General features: G+C 35.6%; 1 protein-coding gene across 1 annotated transcript in view; it reads left to right on the top strand.

Moving 5' to 3' along the window:
* The first annotated feature begins 305 nt into the window (after positions 1-305).
* intu (inturned planar cell polarity protein) overlaps positions 306-27,074 on the top strand; it is a 32,113-nt gene continuing 5,344 nt past the window's right edge. The window contains exons 1-11 of the mRNA XM_016492020.1: positions 306-522; positions 3,007-3,572; positions 7,091-7,176; positions 14,780-14,977; positions 20,022-20,140; positions 20,487-20,576; positions 21,350-21,427; positions 21,513-21,689; positions 23,178-23,238; positions 24,116-24,178; positions 25,450-25,668. Coding sequence (XP_016347506.1) covers positions 392-522; positions 3,007-3,572; positions 7,091-7,176; positions 14,780-14,977; positions 20,022-20,140; positions 20,487-20,576; positions 21,350-21,427; positions 21,513-21,689; positions 23,178-23,238; positions 24,116-24,178; positions 25,450-25,668 — 1,788 coding nt within the window. The 5' untranslated portion in view covers positions 306-391. The remainder of the gene's footprint in view (positions 523-3,006; positions 3,573-7,090; positions 7,177-14,779; positions 14,978-20,021; positions 20,141-20,486; positions 20,577-21,349; positions 21,428-21,512; positions 21,690-23,177; positions 23,239-24,115; positions 24,179-25,449; positions 25,669-27,074) is intronic.

The following is a 27,074-nucleotide window of genomic DNA, read 5'->3' on the forward strand; positions in this document are numbered from 1 at the left end:
AATTAAGTTAAATAATTACGAGCTTTCTATCAATATAACAAAATCGCTGATTTATTTAGAAACCTTAGCTGTCATTGTAAACCTCTTATTTTACACCGAAACTTTTATAATATTTACTATTCTGTTATTATGATATTAGTTTTTTTTTAATTATAAAAAAAATAATAATTTAATTTCTTATAGCTAGCTACTTTCCACGCTGTTCGACAAAAGCTTCCGTGTCGCTATAGAAACGACTCGATTCTACCAATCACAATTTGAGAAACGCGTCACGTGGCCACTGGACGAGACCCGTATGAGGATAACATAGCAAGACGCTGTTGTTGCCGTTCAAAAGAAGAATCCGCCTTTTGAAACATATCTAACGTTTATTGAGTAGAAAAATGCGTTAATGGCTTCTAGACGTCTTAAAGACGGAACCGGAACGGGGTTCGAGTCCGACTTACGCGAAAATAAGGAGGAAGATGGAGGGAGCGCAACTGATTCTGATGCATCAAGTTACAGTTACTCAGATTACTCCGAGTAAGAAACATCAACAAACTCAAAAACTGTAATTATTAATAACTGGATTGCCAATTAGATATCTTCAAGTTGCATGCTTTGCTATAAAACTTTCGTTTTGTTATTTACATCATTGTCAATTTGGCTGCATTTGTATACAGTGTGTATGTAAACATAGCCTATGCTTTTGTTTTATTAATATATGGGTCTATTGAAATAGATACATGTACTAGAGCTGGTTTGGTTTATTTCAGTTGAGTGGTCTCTTCTGACCCACATTTAGCCTCATGAAAAGGAAAAATAGATCTCGTCCATTTTCTGCCCTCTCTCATTTTTTAAGGTGACTTTCTGTTTCCAATTTGGAAAGTCAGCCATAATAAATAATTATATGCTATTCACCATCTTTAGTGAATGTATGGACGTGGTTGCCAAGAGCTAACCACCAAAGCAGTGTGGCTTAATTTAGAAATGGGGAAGAAAACATAATGGCTGGCTCTGGCTGAATATTGAGCTGAGCTTTTCTGGACTGAAGGAGAGGATTCGGTTTCAAAGCTTCAGGATGTGTGGCTTTCCCTGCAGCATTCTGACTCATCGCTTATGTAGTGTTTAGTTTGTGTTTCAAAACTCTCTTGTACCACTTATTGCTTACTTGGTGGTGCTGAAATGTAGTCTGTTGCAAAAAGTGAGCGACTGCAATGTTTTCACACACATAGAAACAAGAAATGTCTTCTTATCCGGAATATTGTGTTTGAGAGTATAGTGATTAGTTGATCATTCGCTGTACTTGATCTTAAACTACTTTAACATTTTTTCTAAATTTTGTATAATTATTATACAGTATCTCACAGTACACCCCTCACATTTTTGTAAATATTTTATTATATCTTTTCATGTGACAACACTGAAGAAATGACACTTTGCTACAATGTAAAGTAGTGAGTGTACAGCTTGTATAACAGTGTAAATTTGCTGTCCCCTCAAAGTAACTCAACACACAGCCATTAATGTCTAAACCGCTGGCCACAAAAGTGAGTACACCCCTAAGTGAAAATGTCCAAATTGGGCCCAAAGTGTCAATATTTTGTGTGGCCACCATTATTTTCCAGCACTGCCTTAACCCTCTTGAAGCTTTTATCAATTGAGAAACTACATGGAATAATTAATTAAAAAATGAATTTGTCACATTTGTAAAACCAGTTAATAAGCTTTTTTCCCCCTCTAAATTGGAACCTAAAATTGTGATGTTGAAAAATGAATGTCCAGTATTTTTATTGTTAACTAAAATAATAATAAAATGTTTTTTCATTAAAGCTGAAAAAAAAACTTTTACAAAAATGAAATGTTGCCTTGGCAACTAACAAATAAAAATAAGTTTAAGATGGAGTACTAAAATGAATAAAACTGAAATAAAAATAAATGAAGCTAAATAGAAATATTTGAAAAACAAACTAATAAAAGTGACTGAAGCACTTTTAAAAAAGTGACTGAAGGCTAAAACTTTAAAAATTTAAATGAAAACTGAAATATTAAATACATTTAAAATATTAATAAATTCTACACTAAAAATAAAACAATTATAACATAGAAATAGCTATTTTACAATTAATTACAGCAGGAAATACATTGAATTAAAATGAAATGTTGAAGTAGAAAGACTGACATGCTAATTTTTGTTTTGTTTTGTAAAACCTATTCCATTAATCTTTGTTTTATTTACAACTTAAAATAAGTCATTTTTACATTGTGTAATTGTATATAAGCAATACTTAAATAAAACCTGCAGTCGATTTCAACCTTATGAAGCTGATTGAATAGTGCATTATAATACTTTCTTGTTTGCCGTCAGCATTCAGCAAATGTATATAATTTAAACAAATTTTTGAATGACTAATAATATTAAAGCAATCGTTATAATACTTTTTTGTATACATTTTAATTCCTTTGTTTAACCGTTCTACCTGATTATTAGATAGACTTCTATCCGTATTAGACAGAACTGTTAACGACGACAGCAAACAAGGAGAATGTGAACACTGTGTGCTCAGGCGCTGCTGTTCTCAGCGCCGTCAAAATAAAAGTCCCGCCTCTAACACATCGGCCAAACAGAAAAACTTATCGGCCGATGCCGATATTTGAAAAATGCCATCGGCCTTGGCGATATATGCACCGATATATCGGTCAACCACTAGTTGAAATCAATCACTATTTCGGCCATAAGTGGAAAATGCAAAAAGTAAAAAAACTGCATAACTTTACCAACATTTTGCAACAGCCTCACCAACCCAAAGAGCTCAGCAGCCTGATTGAATTGACTTAGTTAGTTCTTATTTATCAACATAATCATGTCAGTAGATTTTAGCAAAAGAAGCTGGGCTGACTCAAAAAAGTTTGTTCTGAGAATAATGACATTCAGACATTTTAAGTGTCCAGATACTTTTTTGAGGCCACTGTATATTGGGTATTATTGCATGCTTCTCTAATGCTCTCTTTGTTTTTTTGTCACAGTGACCTGGAGCCGGAATGGCTGGATGACGTCCAGAAGAACGGTGAACTCTTCTATCTGGAGCTGAGTGAGGGAGAGGAAGAAGCTCTGCTGGCCCAGGTCTCTGCCAATCACTCCGCTGCCACCAATCACGTCCGTTTCAGTGATAAGGAGGCAGAGATTATCACCGACAATGGCAAAAAGCAAGCAGCCTCTGGCAAATCCGAAGCAAAACTCAAGAAGTTCGCCAAGATCCTGAGACGAAAGCGGCGACCATCTCAAAGGAAAACCGCTGATGGAAAAGACGCAGGGTCTTCCCAGCGTCCCACCTCCATATTGAAGAATCAAGCGGGCCAGCGGCCTGGAGTCGTGGTCCAGCAGCAGCGTCTGAAGGATGTGTGCGTGTATCTGAACCCCAAACGTCTCGCCGGTTCCTCGTCTCCGTCTCCTGAGAGAGGCGGATTGTTAGAGGCCTTGCTGGGTGTCGTTCACCGTCCAGGAGGAAATGCTGGGAAAAAAGTGGGAAAACTCATCATCCATGGTCTGGTCCCACACAGTCCCGCTAGCAAGTGTGCAGAAATTCTTATCGGTAAGTGCAGCTAGACCAGGAATGGGTCAGTTAAGAAAATTTACTAGTATTTTTTAGGGATGCTCCGATCGATCGGCCGGAGATCAGTATCGGCCGATAATCACATTTTATGACTCGATCGGTACTCACTACACTTGGCCGATCTCACGAACCGATCGCAATTTGATGACGTCAACGCGTGACGACGTACATGATGCGTGGGGACATAAATGATTTGGCGCCACAGTCATGTCATCGCCGGTGTGGAAATGCTATGACAAAACAAAACCTCGTCGGAGCCGTAAGGGATAACGGTAACATAACACGCTGATTGTGGGCTGCTTTTAAATGAACATTTATTTATTAAACAAAATATCTTCTTTGGACATATTAGCCTACACAATAGCATTAACACAGGCTTTACTCCTTTCAAATTTTATCTGGAATGTCACCGTTTCTGTCACTGCAACTTCCCGATCAGGCGAATGAACACACACACACACGAAATCATCTGCCTCATGAAAAACATTTATTTAAAAAAAATGTAGTTAATATTTGCATCATTTATGATTTATTTTACCCACCCGCAAATAATCAGAATGCATTTTTTATTACCTGACCCGCGGATTATCTGCAGTGCCCGTGGATATAGGAAAAGCTAAATATGTTTGCTGCGTAAATCAGACGGACTTACTGAAAATGCAAATTCAGTCTCTGCCAGCAGGAGGTGCTTTAAAGCGGGAGAAACAGAGGTTTCCCGGTAACGGCTGTACACAAAGCAGCACTGAGCTCACAAACGCAGCTTTATCTGGCATATAACATGCAAGATGAAATGAAAATGACATTGAAAATTTTCTAAAGATGGTCTTCCTTCAGAAATACAGTGACATAAAAACACCCGCGCCTCGTTTTGATATTTAAACGTGCAGTACGTGCTCATGTTTATTCAACGAAGCCTTTTGGAAAATCCAAGATGAAAATGACATCGAAAATTTTCTAAAGATAGTCTTCCTTCAGAAATACAGTGATATAAAAACACCCGCGCCTCGTTTTGATTTTTAAACGTGCAATACGTGCTCATGTTTATTCAATGAAGCCTTTTGGAAAATCGGTCAGTTTTGATATTGTGGCAAGCGCCACAAATAAATGTATGGGAAGCACATCCCACAGCACAACCACCTGAGCCCAACATCAGTCTACTCGTCACCTTAACTTTAACTGCGTTTGTAGCCGGCGCCATAGCCAGACTGATAAATAAACACAGACCGGAAGTTAACTTCGGGCCAGGCGCGTGCGCCCGATGAAACCGTCTATATAAAGCTTGAAGCATCAGAATCGGCATCGGTATCGGCCGATCACCATGACAAGAAATCGGTACTCTGTATCGGCTGCAAATATCCTGATCGGAGCATCCCTAGTATTTTTACTTACAGACTTGCACTACAGTTCAAAACTACAGTACGATTTTTGAAACTTTGAATCAATTGAACCAATTGCTTCACAAAATGATTCACTGCTTCAAAGCACTCGAAACGCTTGATGCCTGCTGGTCAAAGCTGTTTAAATGCAACTCAGGCCAAACGTGCTTAAACATGTTTTACAAACCAAGTGCAAATATGTTATTGAAAGTGTAATCTATTAAATGCAATTAGCAAATCATCAAGTACCATTAAATATGAAGCGTCTGTTTAACGTGTTCTTTTATTGATTTGCTAGGTTTGTTTTATGGAGGGCTTCGCTAAACAGACCAATAAGAAAATATTAGCTATTACTCTTCCTTTTTATTATACAAATGTGTCATTAAAAATGTCCACAAATGTATAAAACTGGTCCAAGATTAGGTAAAAACCATAGACACTGGTTCATGGGTTGACTGAGATTGGCCCTACTGGTGAGCCATTGAAACTTTGAAACATTTTGAAACAATTATGACATAACAAAGCCTTATTTACTGAAATTATGTGTCAGTAAATAAGTTTGATATGCGCTTTGAACCACTGGTTCAAAACAAATGTTTTATAGAGGTTTCAAAGCTTCACAAAGCTCTTTTTGAAAGCGTCCATCACTAGTTTTTCAGTTTAAGCACCCCCCTATGGGTGTAATTGGACGAAATTTGGTGTGTGTCCTCAGAATGTCCTGTTGTCCACGTGTTTCAAGTTTCGTTATGTTTGGATATTTCGTTTAGCAGATACGCGCCAATTTGGCTGTCACTCAGAACAATTAATTCATGTCAAATTAAACCGTTAAAGGTGACATATCATGAAAATCTGACTTTTCCAGGTTTTAAGTGCTATAATCAGGTCCCCGGTGCATCTACCAACCAAGAAAACGTGTATGGTGAACCCGCTCTAATGCCATGGCGAAAGTTTGAGCAAAACACGCTAACTGTTCTGTCTTTGGCTGCACAGACGAGCACAGAACACTGTTTAGAGTCCCAGCCTCAGAGGAGACAACAGAGCAGTGGATTTATTGATTTATTTATTGTATATTGCTGCTGCCACACAGATCTAAAATAAACATGCAATTTATTTCCCAGCTGTTTACCTTCACAGACATAACAGACTTTTTTTGTAACTCATATGCATTTTTAACGTAAACTTGTGTGTGAATGAGAACTTAGTTTAGTACTCACATGCTGTGACAGCCGCTTTCTGTCCGTGTGCTTCGGATGTGTGCTCTCAGAAAACTGTATATCAGAAGTTTAAACTAATATGGTTTAAAACGCATGATTTCAGCGCAATAACATGAGAATCAGAACCAAAATGTATTTTTAGCGCGTCCGAGCTGTAATGGTGCTCTATTCTGGAAAAGGGGGCGGGGAGCAGCAGCTCATTTGCATTTAAAGAGACAGGCACAAAAAACAGCGTGTTTCTGCTTCCACTCAAAATAGGCATTTTCAAAATGATATAATAAATGATCTGAGGGGTATTTTGAGCTTAAACTTCACAGACACATTCTGGGGACACCAGAGACTTATATTACATATTGTAAAAAGGGGCATAATATGTCTCCTTTAAGTCAAGTTGCAGCTTGGTGTTGTGGTTGGATTTACTCATATTCTCTCTCACAACTGCTTGTTAAACACTCTAGTTTTATGTTCCTCGTACATTTGGTAATGAAATCATACGACAGGAAGCTGTTTTTTCAATTGTGCAGTATATTTACAGTGAATGTTTTTCAGTTGATGTCCTAAAAGGACATTCAAAGGGAACCCGCAGTCGTTTTCTTCACGAGGCAGACCAAAGAAATTCCAAACGGGTTACACCACCCCGAAAACTCTTTCCCCAGCAGCTTTTTACAATTGTTTCTCAAACGCCCCTCCATACTAAAGCAATTAGACCGTTTATCTGAAATAACTGAGGGAAATCTTTGCATGCCGCAAAGGGAAGAGTGTGCAAATCTACCAAAGGCAGGTGGAGGTGCTGTTTGATGTGCATTTGTTTTTTATCTTATGATAGAGATACAATTTACCTAAGCTGTTTCTACACTCAAGAATCAGGCAACAAGTTACAGATGTTAGTTTTTCATGTTTTCTGTAGGTGATGCCCTGGTTGCTGTGGACGATGTGGACGTTACTTCAGAAAATATTGAGAGGGTTTTGTCCTGTATACCAGGCCCCACACAGGTAAGTGTGAGATTTTGTGTCTTTTCCCTACAATTGAGCATCTTTCTAAGACTAAATGCTTGAAACGTTGAAACAGAGCCAAAGGTGTTTTTGAAGTTCGAACAAAGAAAATGAACAAATGTGTGGCTCATAATGTTTATTTTGCTCTGTAGTCGTCTGCAGCAGTCAAATAGTTCAACCCTGAGGTACATATAAGGATGAAAGCTGAGAAAAATCTCAAATCTCAGATGCTTTTCACCACTTGTGAGACAATTGCTCAGTTTTCCTGCCCACAGACCTCCCGTAAACTCACAAACTCTGGGGGCACATCAGGTCAACTTTATGCTTTGGGAGCTGAAGTCTGTTTGTAAGGGATTAATTTGACTTAATTGACTTGAAATGAGAGTTTTTATTTTTAACAAGACATAATCTTTTCAGATTAGCACTTTCTAAAAGTGGTTTTGGTTTTTGGTCTGTGCCTCTCGGGCTTGCGAGTAAACGCTCGGCCTGACTGATTTTATTATTTTCCTGAAAACCCTCCAAACTAACAATATTTTTGACATTAACACATTTGGTTAAATGTGTTTGGTGAAATATTGGCCGTAATCTTGTCATAAACAAGACAAATGGACTGTCGATGTGCATTAAGCTTTGATAGTTTCCTCATGTCGTAAGCTGCTGCTGAGCTCTTTGGGTTGGTGAGGCTGTTGTAAAATGTTGGTAAAGTTAAGCAGTTTTTTTACTTTTTGCATTTTCCACTTATGGCCAAAATAGTGATTGATTTCAACTAGTGGTCGACCGATATATCGCCAAGGCCGATACATCGGCCGCTATTTGGCATTTTTCAAATATCGGCATTGGCCGATAAGTTTTTCTGTTTGGCCGATGTTTTCGAGTCTATCTAATAATCAGATAGAACTGTTAAACAAAGGAATTAAAATGTATACAAAAAAGTATTATAACGATTGCTTTAATATTATTAGTAATAGAAAGGCAAACATTATAATACTTTCTCATTTGCCGTCAGCATTCAGCAAATACGCATTTATATAATTTAAACAAATCTTTGAATGATTAATGAACATTTAATTTCACAAACCTTGCAGACTTAGTCGAATCTAGTTGAGATCTTGTGAAGTGTGCATGTGTATCCTGCATGATCGCGTGTTCTCTGCGTGACGGTCGGTCCGTGCAAATTGAATGCTGACAGGAGGAGAGTTCAGCTTGACTGGAGACGCGCGATCGACAAACTTTAAACTAAGTTAGTGATTTCAAATTATGCTGCGCTTTATGCTTTTGCCAACCGTCATATTCATGTCATTTTCATTGCGTGCTGTATGTAAAATGAGTGTTACCTTGGCTTTATTTGAAAAAAAAAATATGATTCCCAATGCACACAAACTTCCCAGAATACTGAGTGCTTCCTTTTTAATTAGATTTTTATTAAATACTTACTTATTTGTGAAAAATGCTTTGTCTTCTAAAGTATAAGTAATAAAAAATAAGTGTTTATTTTACACAATTATTTTTAATCCATTTTCAAATGTGCTGTATGTAAAATGAGTGTTACCTTGGCTTTATTTGAAAAAAAAAAATGATTCCCAATGCACACAAACTTCCCAGAATACTGAGTGCTTCCTTTTTAATTAGATTTTTATTAAATACTTATTTATTTGTGAAAAATGCTTTGTCTTCTAAAGTATAAGTAATAAAAAATAAGTGTTTATTTTACACAATTATTTTTAATCCATTTTCAAATGATTTCAAATGTCTTAAATATAAATAAAATTATATCGGCTTTATATCGGCTATCGGCCACCCTGCTTTCCAAGATATCGGCATCGGCTGTCAAAAAACACGTCGGTCGACCACTAATTTCAACCTAAAACACTTCATCTAAACCCCAAACCCAGAAGCTGTGTGAAGTCTGAAGCCACGTTCCAAATGAGCCCTAAACTCAGCTCAACTGGTGTTTGAAAATAAGAGCATTTAAACTTAAAACAGATGTGAAGAACCATATTTTTTAATTTAGAGATGCGCGTTTAATGGATTAGTGATTTGACCCTCAACTATTAAACTTTGGCACACAACCTGTCCTGCACCATTCATGTTATGCATGAATGAGAGATGTGCTGTTACGTTTCTACAAGCAATGAGTTTTAAGATTTTTTTTCTTACATTAATGGAGAGACCTGAGCCATGTCTAGAGGTCAGAATATCACGGAGACTTTAACCAGTAAACAGCCAACTTTTTTTCCCATTCCTTCATGTAGCAAGGATGCATTAAATTGATCAAAAGTGACAGTAAAGACATTTTTAATGTGACAAAAGATCTCCATTTCAAATAAATGCTGTTCTTTTGAACTGTCTATTAATCAAAGAATCCTGAAGTTTTCTACAAAGAAATATGAAGTAACTGCTTTCATCATTGATAATAATCAGAAATGTTTCTTGAGCCGCAAATCAGCATATTAGACTGATTTCTGAAGATCATGTGACACTGAAGACTGGAGGAATGATGCTGAAAATTCAGCTTTGCATCGCAGGAATAAATTACACTTTACAATATATTCAAATAGAAAACAGATATTTTAATTTGTAATAATATTTCACAATATTACTGTTTTACTGTATTTTTGATCCAATAAATGCAGCCTTGGTGAGCAGAAGAGACTTCTTTTTAACTTTAAAAAAATTCATTGCAAAAAGACAACACACTTGACATACAAAGATGCTCTGAAAACATGTCTTAACATCTTATGTAGTGTTTTTTAGTTTTTACTGTACAAAAAGTCCAAAAAGCCTAATTAAGAAGTAATTTTTTGCAGTGCACTCTTAAAAATAAAGTTTCCAAAATGTGTTTTTGCTGCGAAGCCACAGACGAACAATTTTTGGTTCCACGAAGAACATTTGAACAGTTCTTAAAAGGACAATTTTTCTTAGTGTGAAGAATATTTAAAAATGCAAAGACCCTTTTTCCACTATAGAGAACCTTTTGTGCAGTTTAAAGGTTGTTGCAGGTTCTTTGTGGAACCATCAATGCCAGTATAAAGAAGCTTTATTTTTAAGAGTGTGTTGCATCATGGGGACAGAAGATGTTGAGTTCAACCAAACATTGATGCTTTGCAGCCTTGTTTTTCTATAGCTAGACGCTGCTTCTTTCTGAGAATGCTTTCCATTTGATCACTTCTAAACCTGGTTTTGTTCACTTAGTTGCCTGAAAGAGGACGGAATGTTGAAATTACAGAGTTGCGTCGCGACGGCGGTTACGGTAACGCTTGTTTTTGTAGGCCACAGGAAAAGAGCCATTATCCTGTGGAGACGAGAGAGGGAGAAAGTGATTAAAGGAAGAGAACCGATAGCAAATTACACCATAGGACAAAAAAGGACAGGCGAGGCTATTAGGATATTAGGGTAGAGGAATGGTGCTCTTGTGAGGTTTCAAAGGGCTTGCCAAGATTTTAAAATGAACTTCGCCTCTGCTGGTGATTTATGAAATTATAAGAGTTGCGTAATTGTTGTTGAGTCCGACCTTAAAAGTTACTAAACCACAGGAACAAAACCATCATGTCCACTGACAGTGGCCTTTCATTGGACACTGACACCAACACAGGGTCAGATTTTGTTTTTTGAAATAAATTAATATACTTTTTTTTTGAGCAAGGATGCATTAAATTGATCAAAAGTGGCAGTAACAAACGATTTCTGTTTCAAATAAATGCTGTTCTTTTGAACTTTCTATTCATCAAGGAATCTGAAAAAAGTGTTTCACAGTTTCCACAAAAATACGAAGCAAATATGAACTTTTCAATATTGATGATAATCAGAAATGTTTCTTGAGCAGCAAATCAGCATATTAGAATGATTTCTGAAGATCATGTGACACTGAAGACTGGAGGAATGATGCTGAAAATACAGCTTTGATCACAGGAATAAATTACATTTTAAAATATATTCAAATAGAAAATAGCTATTTAAAATTGTAATAATATTTCATAATATTGCGTTTTTTTCTATATTTTTGATAAAATAAAATCAGCTTTGACATCACTGGAATAAATTACACTTTAAAATATATTAGAACAGAAAACAGTTATTTAATTTGTAATAATATTTTACAGTATTGCTGTTTTTATTGTACTTTAACTTTACTTTAACTTAGCTGCCTTAATTTTTTAAGTGCAATCAAACTGGCTGTACAAGTTATTTTAACTTAAATTATATTAAAGTAACGTAGAAAAATTGATTTGATTCTTGTATAACTTTAAAAAATTAAGTTGAAATTGGTTAAAATAATTAGATTAAAGTAAGTTTTTCTTTTACAGTGTATTTGTGATCAAATTAATTCAGCTTTGTATAACAGGAATAAATTACATTTTACAATAAATTAAAATAGAAAACATTTATTTTAAATTGTAAAAGTATTACATAATATTACTTTTTACTGTATTTTTGACAAATTAAATGCAGCCCTGGTAAGCAAAAGAGGCTTCTTTAAAAAAACATTGCAAATTCTTTCCGATGATAGTGTAAGTATCAAATAAAATACATTGTTTTTGAAGCAACATAAATTAAAAATTTTTTTTAAAGTGTTAAGGTCATTGCACACCGAGTCCGAAAATTTGGTCCGAAATTTTCGCACGTTAAAAAATAAATACGACCTCACGTTATGTCAATCACATTTACACACTGCCTCCGAAATATTCTTCCGTCATAAAAAAATTCGGATCGGGTTGGATTTTTTCTGTTTTTCACATCTGTAGCAAGCATTTTGAGAGGTGTTTTCAGAATGTGTTTTCAAATCCAGAATGGCGATTGTCAAGTTCATCCGCTTCGCCTCGCAGCACAAAGCACTGTATATAGATCCTTGCACACAGAGTTCACAGAAATTGGTGGTCTTCTTTTTAATATGTGACTCTAGTATCGCTAGCAAAAGCATCAAACTGAGTCACTGACATCCTGAAGTAAACTTTGAATCGCCCGTGATAATCCCGCTGCTCCTTAATAAGGAGGGGGAACTCTCCTTCCTCTCTATCTCAGGATTGGATGGACCCAATATTTCCTTTCTTTTTCTTTTTTTAAGAAGCGAGAGGACAACAAAATCATCCTCACTGCTTGAAGACTCCATTTAGTGCTGTTTTGTGAATTTTTTCGCAACGGATTAATTAATACGCATCGGACTCAGTGTGCAAGGTTTCTGTGCGTGACGAATTTTTAGGATTTCGAATATGAAAAAACGCATATGCAAATTTCCGACTCAGTGTGCAGAGACCTTTAGCCAGTCTGGCTAGACTTCCTAGCATTGGCCCTAATGTATGATGACATCATACCTACATTTACATTTATTAATTTAGCAGACGCTTTTATCCTAAGCGACTTACGGATGAGATGTGTGATGTGAATGTGAGGTCGGTGTGGAAGCTGCTCTAATAACAGCGCTGCAGTTCAGCTGTTTGTGGTCAGCAGACACTCATGTGTGCTCGGCTCTGCATGTTAAACAGCCGCTTTCTGTGTGCTGCTGCTCTCCTTGATTTCTGAGTGTTCGGTTTTTATGATTTGTACAATCTTAGAAAGCTACGGTTTGTTTTTAGCAGCAATATGTGGCTGGCTTTTGAGCTACACGTTAACCTAAAATCATAAGTTATATGTGTGAGTTGAATGTTTCGGGTCTTCTGCTCACCAAGGCTGCATTTATTTGATATAAAACACAGTAAAAACAGTAATAATGTGAGAAAATATTACAAATTAAAATAACGGTTTTCAATTGTAATATATTGTAAAATTTAATTTATTTCTGTGATGCGCAGCTGAATTTTCAGCATCATTACTGCAGTCTTCAATGTCTCATGATCCTTCAGAAATCATTCTAATATGCTGATTTATGATTATTATCAATTAGGGATGCACCAATACCACTTTTTTCAGAACGAGTCCGATACCGATACTTTTCTTTTTGGTACTTGTAATACCGATAACCTGTATTTTCATAGCATTTGTAATTTCTACAAATATTGGGTACAGAAACAAAAAAAAATGTTAGCTGGCTTTTTGTGTAAAACATTTTTGTTCAGGATTTTTTGATGAAATAGAAAGTTCAAAAGAAAAGCATTTATTTGATATACAAATCTTTTATAACATTACAGATGTATTTATTATCATTTTTGATCCATTTAATGCAACCTTACTAAATAAAAATATTAATTTCTTTAAAACCCAAACTTTTAAACAGCAGCATATAGTTTCAGAGTCTATAAGATATTTAGGCTTGAAACAAGTTCTCTTGCTTTTATGGCATCAAAATAATTTTGCACGTGGGAAATCAGACACAAAGAGTTCAGATCCAGAGGAATGGCACAGTATTACTGCAAAAGCTGTTATATGTGGTAGAGCACAGAGAGAGTCTCTTTTGACACAACCGCATCTCTTTAGACCGTCATCATTCAGCCTTTCTGAGGTTATTTACATCAGTTAAACTTGATGTCAGGCTGTTGCACCAAAAATATAATTTATACTTATTCATGCCAAGCAATACAACCCAGCAGCCATTATTATACAGCTGTGTTCAACATGCTCCCTTATTTCAAGTTTAATTTTGCTTGACCTTGGTGCGAAGGAAAGTAGTTGTGTAAAATTATGTGATGATAAAGGGAATTTGGGGATCTCAAAGAACCATCATTTCTTGTCGTCTTTCCACTGTTCATACTGAAATGAACAATTTCTCACACTGTGAGAGAATAAATCGTAGAAAAACAGATATCTGCCGTTTGCCAGGACATTATCCATTAATTTTATGGACATTATAATACATGTATATTCCCATTATTCATGTAATACAGTAAAAAATTATAATAAATTAATAAATTAAATATTCTAAAATATTATATTGTAAATTACAATGATTTTTTAAATCATTTTACGTTCGTTTTCCTTATTTGTTAAGTTTACTTACCAGTTTATATATACATTGTAATATATATATATATATATATATATATATAAATATATATATACATTTATAATCTTAAATATTATAAATATTAATTTATATAACATTTCCTTTAATCCTAAAACACAATACAATGCAATTCAATCAATTCTAAATAAATATGGAACATATGTGACCCTGGAGCACAAAAGCAGTCTTAAGTCGCTGGGGTATATTTGTAGCAATAGCCAAAAATGATATTAAATAAAGATCATGTTCCATGAAGATATTTTGTAAATATCCTACTGTAAATATATCAAAACTTAATTTTTGATTAGTAATATGCATTGCTAAGAACTTCATTTGGACAGCTTTAAAGATGATTTTCTCAATATTTAGATTTCTTTGCACTCTCAGATTCCAGATTTTCAAATAGTTGTATCTCAGCCAAATAGTGTCCGATCCTAACAAACCATACATCAATGGAAAGCGTATTTATTCAGCTTTCAGATGATGTATACATCTCAATTTAAAAAAACTGACCCTTATGACTGGTTTTGTGGTCCAGGGTCACGTTTGTCACACAATACATTGAGCCCTATTTTTATAGGCTGTAAACAGCTTGATATGATTGTGTTGTTGATATTCTCCTGTTGTGATTGCAGTATTTATTTCAGGTTGTGTCTCTGTGTTTCTCAGGTGAGGTTGACTCTGGAGACAGTCTGTCCCGTCGGGATCGGTCCGGACTCGAGAGCGAAGGTGGCTCCTGCGGTCAGTCAGCTGGTGCGTCTGCTGTGGGGCGAGGACACCGTCGAGCTCCAGATGTCCATCGCACATGTCCCACACATAGTCATGTACCTCTCGCTCAAACTGGACTCCGATTCGCTGCAGGACGAGGTCAGTCCACTTGACTTCATTCAGAGGCACAAAACGTTCTGACTCTCTCCATTGATTGCATTACAAATATAATTTTCAGCTTGTGAGAACTGGGCAAAGCTAAAGCAGCTGTGTGGATTATTTCAGTGCTTGATCCATTAGCATTATTGCACCATCCAAAAGAGTTTCCCTGTTAAACCAGTCAGCGGCGAGCTGCCAGGAATGAGCATGAATGGCTCTGCTGTGCCGCTGACGCTCGGCTCGCGTTTATAGCGCCATCAGCGTGACGCGAGGAAACAGGAGAATAGAGCGAGACGTTTGCCTGCGCCTGGCTGAATAATTGACAGCCAGACGCCACGTTCCCATCAGAGACAGAGAGAGAGAAAAAACGCTCGGCAGGACTTTGGAAACTTTTTCAAGGCTTGAATCGGTCAATTCATAAAGAGAAGCAAAATGTGAATTAGAAAGTTATGATTGTCGGAAATGCAGTAGGGTGACTTTCACAATGCCTAGAAAGCAAAACAAAAATAAAAAAATTGTAGTTTGCATGTAGAAAATAAGAAATATTTTTAAGGCCATTAATGTTTTTAGTATTGTGCAATTATTTTCTTGACAATTAAACACATTTCCCCCCAAATGTTCATTACTTTAATCTATCTGTCTATACACACACACACATATAATGAATGTATGTCTGAGGGGAACTTACTGTCTTTAGAAAAGTTTAGATAGTATTTTTTCTTGTATATGCATCTGTATAATGCATATTAAAGTTCATAAGTTCAGCGCTGCTTTGTTTACAGTGGAAACCAAGGAAACGCTTTAAGCGCCACCTGCTGGCAGAGAGTGAATCTGCGTCTCGTTCAGCTCTGCTGTTTCATGCAGATATTTTTATTTATAGTTTTACAAAACTGAAGTCAAACCATCCTGTTTTTGCTTCAAATTTCGAAATGATACAACCTAATTTAGTTTAAAAACTGCTCATGTTGCATGTATGCAAGCAAAGCCTTATTTTGTATATATGAAGTTATTTCTTTTATTTGTGTTACTTATTTGATTTGGGTCTTGTTTTAAAATTTCAATGTAGTTTTGTTATTTACATTTACATTATATTTAAGTTTTGTCATTTAGCAGACGCTTTTATCCAAAGCGACTTACAAATGAGGACAACAGAAGCAATCAAAACCAACAAAAGAGCAGTAATATGCAAGTGCTATATTAGTATATTTTTATAGTGTTATATTTCAATTTCACAAAGAAATGTGCAGCATTTTGTCCAAGCAATAATAAAAGGACACATTTAATTTATAATTTGTCTTAAATCTCATTTTGTTAAAAAAAAGAATGATAATCGTGAATCGAATCGAATCGTGAAATCCAAATCATGAATCGAATCGAATCGTGAGTTCAGTGAATCGTTACATTCCTAGTAAAAAATATATTACAATCTGAAAATATATTTATTTTAATTATAATGATTTTTGTAAAATCAGTAAAAAATAACTTTTTTTAAATTTTCGGTAATTTGTTTGTTATATATATATATATATAGAGAGAGAGAGAGAGAGAGAGAGAGCAAGAGACTAATATTATTTGTAATATTAAAATTATTAAATTATTAATTAAAATTAAATTATATAAATATTATAAAACATTATATTGTAAATTACAATTGTTTTTATTTTTAAAATCAGCATAAATTGGCTTTGTTTTTATGCTTAATATTATTTCTAGTTTATATAATCTCCCCCCAAATTTTCATTATTCTTGTAATAAAGTACATTTACACGATTGTACATTTACAATTACAATGCTATTTTAATATTAAATTAGCAGCATAAACTAGCTTCATTTACTTTATGCTGAATATTTTTTTTATTTTTTATTAAAGTTTCAATATTATTTTGAATTGGCTTTTATTCTTATATTTTCTGTTTTCAATTTCATTTTAGTTTAGGTTTTAGTAATTTTGTTATGTTGTTTTGTCATTTTTATTACTTATTGTTCTATTTAAATATTTCTTTTTTATAATTTTATTTCAGATTTAGTTTTAGTTCAGTATTAGTTTTTATTTATTTCTAGTTAGTAATTTTATCGCTAACTTAAACTAAAAGAAAATTAGATATGTGACCCGTGCTGGCGAAATGGGAATGCGCAATGGCTAATTTTGAGCAGCAGGCAAAAAAAGTGAAAAAAGCCCTCGTCTAGTGATCGCAATGCTCCAAATAGTAATTAAACATCTAAGACACATAAAGACGCGTCTCTCAGACAGTGTGTGATCCTGATATACACAGAATTACAGTATTTCAGAATATCTGTCTTGGCGAGTTTTCACGCAAACATGATCCGTTATGTCTTAAGTGAACATTTGCTTAACTGTTGGGGAAAAACATCTGATGTGTAACATTATACTAGATTCGTGCATTACAGGCCTTAATACAGGCCTTCTGTCTTATTAATGTTAATCTAACAATAAAAGAAAAGAGGGAATCACTCGCTGCTCTTGTAGTTTTTATAATCAGTTTATTTGTAATGAACACACTAAAGGGATTTTTACATTTGATTAACCTGTTTGTTTTTCTTACTTGAATGCTTCTGTTTAGATGTAGGTGATGAAAAAAGTAATGCACTATTTAATTGGTTTCTTTCTTATGTTGTATTTGTTCTATTGTTTATTTGCATCTTTGTTCTAATTTTTAATAACAAAGATAAAATAAAAAATAGCTATATTGTGGTTATTAATATTAGAGCCCGACCGATATGGTTTTTTTGGGGCCGATACCGATATTAGGGAGTAAAAAAAGGCATATATTATAAATTCACGTCTCGCGCACTTTAATTCCCTTTGAATGTAACGTGTACGTTCCCTTGGAACTGGAATCATGGCGGAATTTCATGTGAAGTCTACTTTGCAGGGCACTTACAGTCGAATAAGACAACGCTTGAATGCTGCTGCCTGAACAAGAGACCTCCTTACTGAAGTGAAAGTGTTGACTGGTGTCACTATCTTGTGAACGCGCCGGCGGATCTCCACCAAATTCGGGGGATCCCTTCAGCTCGAGGAGCCCTCTCGAACACTACCCTCTGCGCGTCGGTAGCCCCCCGGGATCGCTAAATTGGTTGGCGCCGGACCGCGAATTTAACCACCCGTAACTCCCGAACCCCGGGGGCTATCCACGTGGGGGTGGTCTCATTCGAAAGAGGGCCTCGAGACGTACACTCGATTTGCGTTCGAGAGGGTTCCTCGAGCTGAAGGGATCCCCCGAATTTGGTGCAGATTCGACTTAAGCTTTAAAGCGTTTCATTCAGGTCGCCAGTAGCAAACAATGGAGCATGCTCTGCTGGACAAACTAAGTAATTACACCATTTCAAGCATTTTATCTGCATTATATGTTCTGTAAAAAAAAATTTTCATATCGGCGGCATATTCGCAGATACCGATATATCGGCGGCAGGCTCATAGCGGCCGATAATATCGTCTAAACTATATATCGGTAGGGCTCTAATTAATATAGTAATTATTATCAAGAAAAGAAGTGGAGGAAAAGATGCAACCTTGCAGGTGATTTTGCTTTGGAACCTTCAGAAAACTTTTTCTCAGAATTGACTTTGCTGACTCTATCGACCTCAAACGGGTGTAGCTCAGTCATTTTTTTTTTTATTTACAGTTTTTTAATAGAGAATGTGAAAATAACAATAACTCATTTTCAAAAATGTGCTCGTTGCGACTCATTTTGCCAGGTCACAAATGTTTTTCATGTAATGCTAATAATTATATTATATTTAATCTTCATTTCAGTTAACAAAAATGTTTTTAATAGTTTCAGTTAACAATAACAACAGGGTTCTTCGCTCCTGGTCCTGCAGAGTCACTTTCCTGTGAAGCTTAGATCCAACTAATAACACTAAACACACTTGAATCTACTAATCAGAGTCTTTGAGTTTGCTTGAAAACTACGTCCAGGTGTGTTGGATCACATTTAAAACTAAGGAGTGAGGGACTCTGTCCTAGCCTTACACAGATTTACACCCTCTACAAAGATTTAAGTTGGTTTTTTGGCCTCCTGTCAGGCTGGAGTTTTGAACACATCGAAGCAGCTTTTGTAAATGCATCCGTCCAGGTGCTGAGAGTTCAGAGCAGTTGATTTACACCGTTAAATCTCTCTGTGTTGCTCTCGTTTGCGCTCTGACTCACTTAAAAACCTCTTTCTATACCGCGCCGAGCTCTAATGTGAGTTTGAGCGTTTATAATGTGTGTTTTTATGCGCTGCAGCTCTCAAACCGCAGGCCAAAACGACAGCAGCGAGCGACCGCCTCTGTACACTGACTTGAGCGTTAAGAGTGTAAGAAATACACTGAAGAGATAAGAGGTGTGTGTGTGTGGTTTGAAGGAGGACATGAGAACTTCATTTCTCACACAAACTCAAACGCTCGTGGTCTGAAAGCGTTGCCAGGTTGAATGGTTCCTGCTTCGCATACTAATCAAAATGAGAAAGGAAACGTCCCTCCCCTTCATTCCCTCCTGCAGACAAACCTCAGCTATCTCAAGCTGCTGCAGCTTACGCAGGAGAAGAATAGCGGCTCCTCGGGGGAATATATTAAGCTTCTTAAAAAAAAATATTTAATTTTCTTTTAATGTAATTAAATTTTTTTGTACATTTAATTGAGTTTAATATTTGAATAAATTTAATTTTAATTGAATTTAATGTTAATGAATTTAATGTAAAATTTAATTTAATTTATTTATTTTAAAAAATATTTAAAATTGTATTTAAAATTTACATTTTCTGGTCAGAGTAAATGCTCACACTTTAGTTTAGTTTTTTTGGGGGGGAGAAATGTATTCTCTAATATATTTATTATTAAGATATTTATTCTCTAAGATATTTATTATTATGATCTTGTGACGTAATTGACAAGGGAGGCACCTTTGTCCTCCATTTAAGCAAAATGGTCTCAAATAAAATTCATAAAGCATTTGTTATATCATGATTATGCATACATGCTGTAAAATGACCTGGGGTCAGTATTGTCTATTAAACTGAGCTATCTTTGCTCTTTACAGCAGGAGATTTTGTACCAGTATCCGGCGTCTGAAGCTGCGGTCCAGCTGAAAGCGGTGAGAGGCATTTTCCTGACGCTCTGTGACTTGCTGGAGAACGTCACAGGAGGACAGATAGTCAGGTGAGGGGTTTTATCGATATTTTTATCTTACGCTCACCAAAGGCTGCTTTTATTTGATGGGAAATGCTGTAAAAACAGTGAAATATTATTACAATTTAAAATAGCTGTTTTCTATGTAAATATCTGTTAAAATCTAATTTATTCCTGTGATGTAAAGCTGAATTTTCAGCATCATTCCTCCAGTCTTCAGTGTTACATGATCCTTCAGAAATCAGTCTAATATGCTGATTTGCTGCTCCAGAAACATTTCTGCTTATTATCAACGTTAAAAAAAAGTGGTGAAGTTGTGAGTGGTCAGGTTTAAAGCCGTTTTAATGCTGCATATCGTGTCGGTTTGTCCCGGTAGTTCGTCTCTGTGGCTCCAGCAGCAGTTGGTTCATGTGGGCTACTGGAAGGAAGGATCCAGTCTGCTGGTGATCGCTGTACCTGCCAGCAGGTAATTCTCATCTTTATAACCATCCCGCCTGCCAACAGCCCACTCTAATCTAGATAATAACTATAATAACTGTCATTATAATCAGCTCGGCTCCTAAAACGGACCGAAAATCTCTATAATCATCCTGTCTGCAAGCCAGTATGTGTAATCTAGATAATAACTCCAGTGATTGTGATTGGGATTGATCTTTGTAATGACACATGATCTTTGACGTCATCCTACTTCTCAATAATAATCAATCGGAGCCATAATCCCAGATGTTCAGCTTGTTCATAACCTTAGATGTTTATTGCTCCACAATGAAGAATGACAGAAGAGTGACTTCTCTCACGATGTGTCCCAATCCACTGCTTGTCATGTATTTTAAAGTCTCTTAAGTAATCAGAAATACTTTTTAGAAAACTAATTATTTTATTGTTTTCTTTTCTTTTCTTTTCTTTTATCCTTTTCTTTTCTATTTTTATTTTATTCTCCAAAAGCATGAGATCTAGTTTTTATTTCAAATTTATTTTGTATTAATCTCTATTGAGAGTGGATGTTCACACTTTAGTTTTGGTTTAGATTTTTAAAAGATATTCTAGTTTTAAATGTTATGTTCATTTTAAATTACGGTTAAACGACAACAATTCTAACAAAAACAACAATTATTATTACATTTACTAAATAATTTTAATTTATTAAAATAGTTTTATTGTTCTCACAGCAGGCGCAATGATATTACGCAGCGCCTGAAAATAGGCTAACTTCCGCCTTAGTGTGCATCTGTCCCGCAGGGTTCCTCTGTTGTATCTGCAGACTGTGATTGAGGGAGCTGTCCGAACGCTCAAGGTCATGTACGGCTCTCTTGACAGGTATGCGTGTCTGTATATCTCTGAAGAGCGTTATGTGTGTGTAGATACAGCAGATGATGACTGCATAACCTCTGTGTCTCTTCAGCTGCTTCTGTGAGGAGGAGAACGCTCCTCGTCTGGATCACTTCTTCTGCCTCTTCTTCCAGCAGCTCATCCAGCCCTGGCGTTTGATTGACAGCTCCAGACCGCCCAGCCCTGACATCTCAGGGAGCCTGTTCTTAGACGGGCTGCCGGCTGTCCGGTGGCTCACTTTACCAGAAGAAAATAGTGGAGTGTTCCTTTAAATGCGGGATAAATAATAATAACAATAATAATAATAATTATTATTATTATTTAAAGTTTGTTTAGTTTAAGTGTAGTTCTCACCTTTCCATCTCTTATTTTATTTCTAGCTTTGGCATTGCTTTTGTTTAACTCCTAATTTTTGTTGCTGATTTTCTATCAGTTTGTAATAATAGTTTTGTTTTGGGGTAAATTTTCGACATTGTTCGAGTGTTCGTTCCTCAGCTTAGTGTGCATCTGTCCCGCAGGGTTCCTCTGTTGTATCTGCAGACTGTGATTGAGGGAGCTGTCGGAAAGCAGGGTGGCCGATATAAAGCTGATAGCATTTTATTTATTTTATTTAATATTTAAGAAATTTAAAATCATTTGAATATGGATAAAAAAAATAAATGTGTAAAATAAACATGCTTATACTTTAAATGACAAAGTATTTTTCACAAATAAACAAATATTTAATAAAAATATAATTAAAAAGGAAGTAAACACTGTAACCAACAGGTCACTCAGTATTCTGGGAAGTTTTGTGTGCACTGGGAATCACATTTTTTTCAAATAAAGCCAAGGTAACCCTCATTTTACATACAGCACACAGTGAAAATGACATGAATATGACGGTGGGCAAAAGCATGAAGCGCAGCATAATTTAAAATCACGAGTTTAAAGTTTGTCGATTGCGCATCTCAGTCAAGCTGAACTCTCCTCCTGTCTGCATTCAGTTTGCATGGACCGACCGTCACGCAGAGAACACGCGATCGTGCAGGATATGCACACTTCATAAGATCTCACAGCTGGATTCGACTAAGTTTGCAAGGTTTTTGAAATTAGATGTTCATTAGTCATTCAAAGATTTGTTTAAATTATATAAATGCGTATTTGCTGAATGCTGACGGTAAACAAGAAAGTATTATAATGTTTGCCTTTCTATTACTAACAATATAAAAGCAATCATTATAATACTTTCTTGTAAACATTTTAATTCCTTTGTTTAACAGTTCTATCTGATTATTAGACAGAGTTCTGTTCGTGGACAGAACTGTTAACAACTACAGCGAACAAGAGGGGGAATGTGAGCACTGTGTGTTCAGGCGCTGCCGCAGCCGTTCTCAGCGCCGTCAAAATAAAAGTCCCGCCACGAACGCATCGGCCAAACAGAAAAACTTATTGGCCGATGCCGATATTTGAAAAATTTTTTTAACCTTAAACCGCATAAACACATTTCATTACACCAAATACACAAAATAATGTTCTTTTTAGCAACGTCATATGACCACTTTAAATGTCTCCCGTAATGATTCACACATTACTGTAAAGGAATATTTCACCTAGTTCTGTCATCGTTTACTCACCTTCATGTTGTTCCAATCCATATGCTACTGTTTTTTCGTGAACATCCTCATGCAGATGGGACAGTATGGGTGTAATATTAACAAATGACATGCTCTCAGGTGTTCATCATGTTTTGACTGTTTCTCCAGGTTGAAGTGGACACTGTGCTCTCAGACTTTGAGTCGTCAGATTTTGGTGACATGGTAAGATGAGTTATTGAGCTCAAATAAGCCGTTTTTTTTTATCATCATAACTTTGGGAAAATCTTAAGGAATAAAATCAGTATATGATTTGACGATTTGATGTCAGTAAAACTGTAAAGTTAAACTGAAACCATTAAAAATTGTTTTTGGTACTTGAAATAAAGATGAAACTAAATCATATGTAAATATTAGATGAAAACATAAAAAATAGTTATGAGCAGTTTCGGGTTCTAGAGATGCACCGGTCGATCAGCTATAGATCTGAACCAATTTTTAGTTTTATTTTGGCCGATCTCTATTTACTCGGTAACCAAGGAAACTCTATATCGCTGCTGTTCCATAAGCGCCACCTGCTGTCAGAGAATAAATTTGCACTTTCATTCAGTCCATCTGCTGTTTTTGTTTTGTGCAGGTGTTTTATGTAGCATACTTTCACAAATCTCTCTCTCTCTCTCTCTCTCTCTCTATATATATATATATATATATATATATATAATTTATATAAATGCAAAAAAAAAAAAAATCTAAATTAAAAAATCAGCTTCCTGCACACATATACAAGAACATTTACAGTCTTACTGTATTAGTCTGATGATGGCTGATGGTTCAGTTTCCAAGGCAACATTTCGCATTTTTGTTTAGTTGAAGTTGAACTAAAATAACTTAAAATAACTAAAACGTAATAAAAACTTTATAGACATTTAAAAAAAAGTTATAAAAATGATAAAAACAACAGAATTACTAAAACTTTAAAATGAAGATGAAAACAACAAATAAAACCTAAATCAAAATATTATCAAAAACTATGATAGTACATCAGTGAAACTAAAGTTGCACTAGTATGACATAACAATTTCTCTGTTTTCTGTTTGGTTAGTCTGAGGATGTCTGCGGCATGAGGCGTTTGTATGTCATTTTGGGCTCCTGTCTGTTTTACAAGGTGAGTGTTGAACCTCCTGAAGCTGCATGTTATCATCCATTGTGAATCAAGCAGCATCACATGTTGCTGTGGAAAGTGTTAAACGCCTGCTGTCAGTGAGTCATTGAAATATAAAAGTGCTTGTAAAAGGAGTCTCGTTCAGGTTTAATCTTTGAAATGAGTTTGACAGAAGGGCGACATGCCACTTCTTGTGAATGCAGCTGTCAGCTGAAGAGACTCTTTTAATTATGAATGATGATGTGAAGAGGATTGAGTAGTTAAGTCTCTATCTGTTGCTTCTTAAAGCCATAGTTCACCCAAAAATGAAAACTCTCATCATTTACTCACTCTCAAGTGATTCCAAACCAGAATGAGTTTTGTCAGATGTTCAACACAAAAGAAGATGAAGAATGTTGGTAACCAAACAGTTGACGGTAGCCATTGACTTCCATAGTGTTTTTTTTTCCATATTAATGGCTACCATATGAATGGCTAACGTCAACTGTTTGGTTACCAACATTCTTATGTAATAAACGTATATAATTAGACTTTATGACCCGCAATTGCAAGTTTATATCTCACAATTCTGAGAAGTCAATATTGCAAGATATAAACTCGCAATTGTGAGAAAAAAAGTCAGTTGCAAGATAAAAGTAAGAATTGCAGGATATAAGTTCACAATTACGAGAAAAAAGTCACCTTTGTGAGAAAAAAGTTAGAATTGCAAAATATAAAGTTGCAATTGCAAGAAAAAGTCAGAATTGCGAGATATAAAGTTGCAATTGAGAGAAAAAAGTAAACTGCAAAAAAAGTCAGAATTGCAAGACATAAGCTCACAATTATGAGAAAAAAGTCAGAATTGTGAGATATAAAGTAGCAATTGCAAGAAAAGTCAATTGCAAAAAGTCAGAATTGCACGATATAAGCTTGCAATTATGAGGAAAAAAGTCAGAGTCTGAGAAAAAAAGTCAGAATTGCAGGATATAAAGTTGCAATTTCGAGAAAAATTCGCAGAAAATCGCAATTCTGACTTTATGACATGCAATTGCAACTTGATATCACCCAATTCTGTCTTTATAACTCACAGCTGAGTTTATATCTCGCAATTCTGAGAAAAACATTCAGGATCTTGAGGTTTAAACTAGCAATTGTGCGAAAATAAGTCAGAATGGTGAAATAAAAAGTTTTTTTATTATTTATTGAGTGGTGGAAACGAGCTTCCATAGTTAGCAGTGTTTATTTTCGTTGTCACACTCATTTGTACGCTACTGAAGGTCTGTTGTGTCTGGCAGGGATATCTCATAGCGAACCACCTGCCTAAAGAAGACCTTCTGGATGTGTGTTTGTACTGTCAGCATTACTGTCTGCTGCCGCTGGCGTCTGAGCAGCGCGTGGGGCAGCTGGTGGTGTGGAGGGAGGTGTTTCCACAGCGGAGAACCCAGAACAACACCGCATCACATCCTGGATACTGCCAACCACACGGAAGACACTTCCTGCTCATAGTGGGCCTGGTGAGAAACACTGTTCTTTGGAACTTTCTATTCATTAAAGACACATGACATAAAATGTATCACAGTTTCCACAAAAATATGAAGCAGCACAACTGCTTTCAACACTGATAATAACCAGAAGAATGATTTCTGAAGGGTCATGTGACACTGAAAATTCACAGGATTTTAAAATATATTCACATGGAAAACAGTCATTTTAAATTGTAATGATATTTCACAATATTACTGCTTTTTCTGTATTTTTGATCAAATAAATGCAGCCTTGGTGAGAAGAAGAGTCTTGTGTACTTATTTACAGAAACCGAAATAAGTGTTATTAAGAGATTTTTTTAAAACAAAGTTTCTGTTTTTAACTTTTAAATGTTGCAGGAAAACTTTTTTGAAAGTTTTAATTTTTTGGGGTCTAAAATTTTTCAAGTGTTCTTGAAAAAAGTCTCTTCTGCTCACAAAGGCTGCATTTATTTGATCAAAAGTACAGTAAAGTCAATAATATTATGAGATATTTTTACAATTTAAAATAACTTAAGTTTTAATACGTTTTCTATTTAAAAGTATTTTAAAATGTAAACTTTTCTTGTTATTATCAATGCTGAAAATAGAAATGGTTACATTTTGCTGAAAATGTATTCACCCTCAGGCCATTCAAGATGTAGATGATTTTATTTCTTCATCTGATCAGATTTGGAGAAATGTAGCATCACTTGCTCAGCAATGGATGCTCTGCAGTGAATGGGTGCCGTCAGAATGAGAGTCCAAACAGCTGATAAAAACATCACAGTAATCCACAAGTAATCCACACCACTCCAGTCCATCAGTTAATGTCTTGTGAAGAGAAAAGCTGCGTGTTTGTAAGAAACAAATCTGCAACAAATCTCTTTTAACTTTAAACTGTTGCTTTTGTCTAAAATGCGTGTCCTCTATCCATAATAACACTTCATTCAGTGAAAAAGTCACCTTGTCTGAATCAGGAGAGAAATATGCACAGATCAAGCACTGTTTACTAGTGAAAACAGTCCAAAACAGTTATTATATTATACATTATACTATGGAATATGGACTCGTATTTTGGCCACAAGCGAGAAGTTAAAATATCTTAAAGGTGCCATAGAATGCATTGATAAAATATTTTAAATTGTTCTCTGATACCTACATAGAAGGTATGTGGCTTAGTTAAGCGCAAAACATCTCCAGAAACGGTTTTACATGTCCATTTACAACTTTAGGATTTGTCCCTAGAATGAAATGGTCTGTTTTTACCTTATTTGAAAGGGTCATGAATAATAATGTTGAGCTCTGCTCTGATTGGCTGTTTCACAGTGCGGCTCAATGTTGAGCTCTGCTCTGATTGGCTGTTTCACAGTGCAGCTCAATGTTGAGCTCTGCTCTGATTGGCTGTTTCACAGTGC

Source organism: Sinocyclocheilus anshuiensis, unplaced genomic scaffold (assembly GCF_001515605.1).
Source record: "Sinocyclocheilus anshuiensis isolate Anshui unplaced genomic scaffold, SAMN03320099.WGS_v1.1 scaffold674, whole genome shotgun sequence".
Taxonomy (NCBI): Eukaryota; Metazoa; Chordata; class Actinopteri; order Cypriniformes; family Cyprinidae; genus Sinocyclocheilus; species Sinocyclocheilus anshuiensis.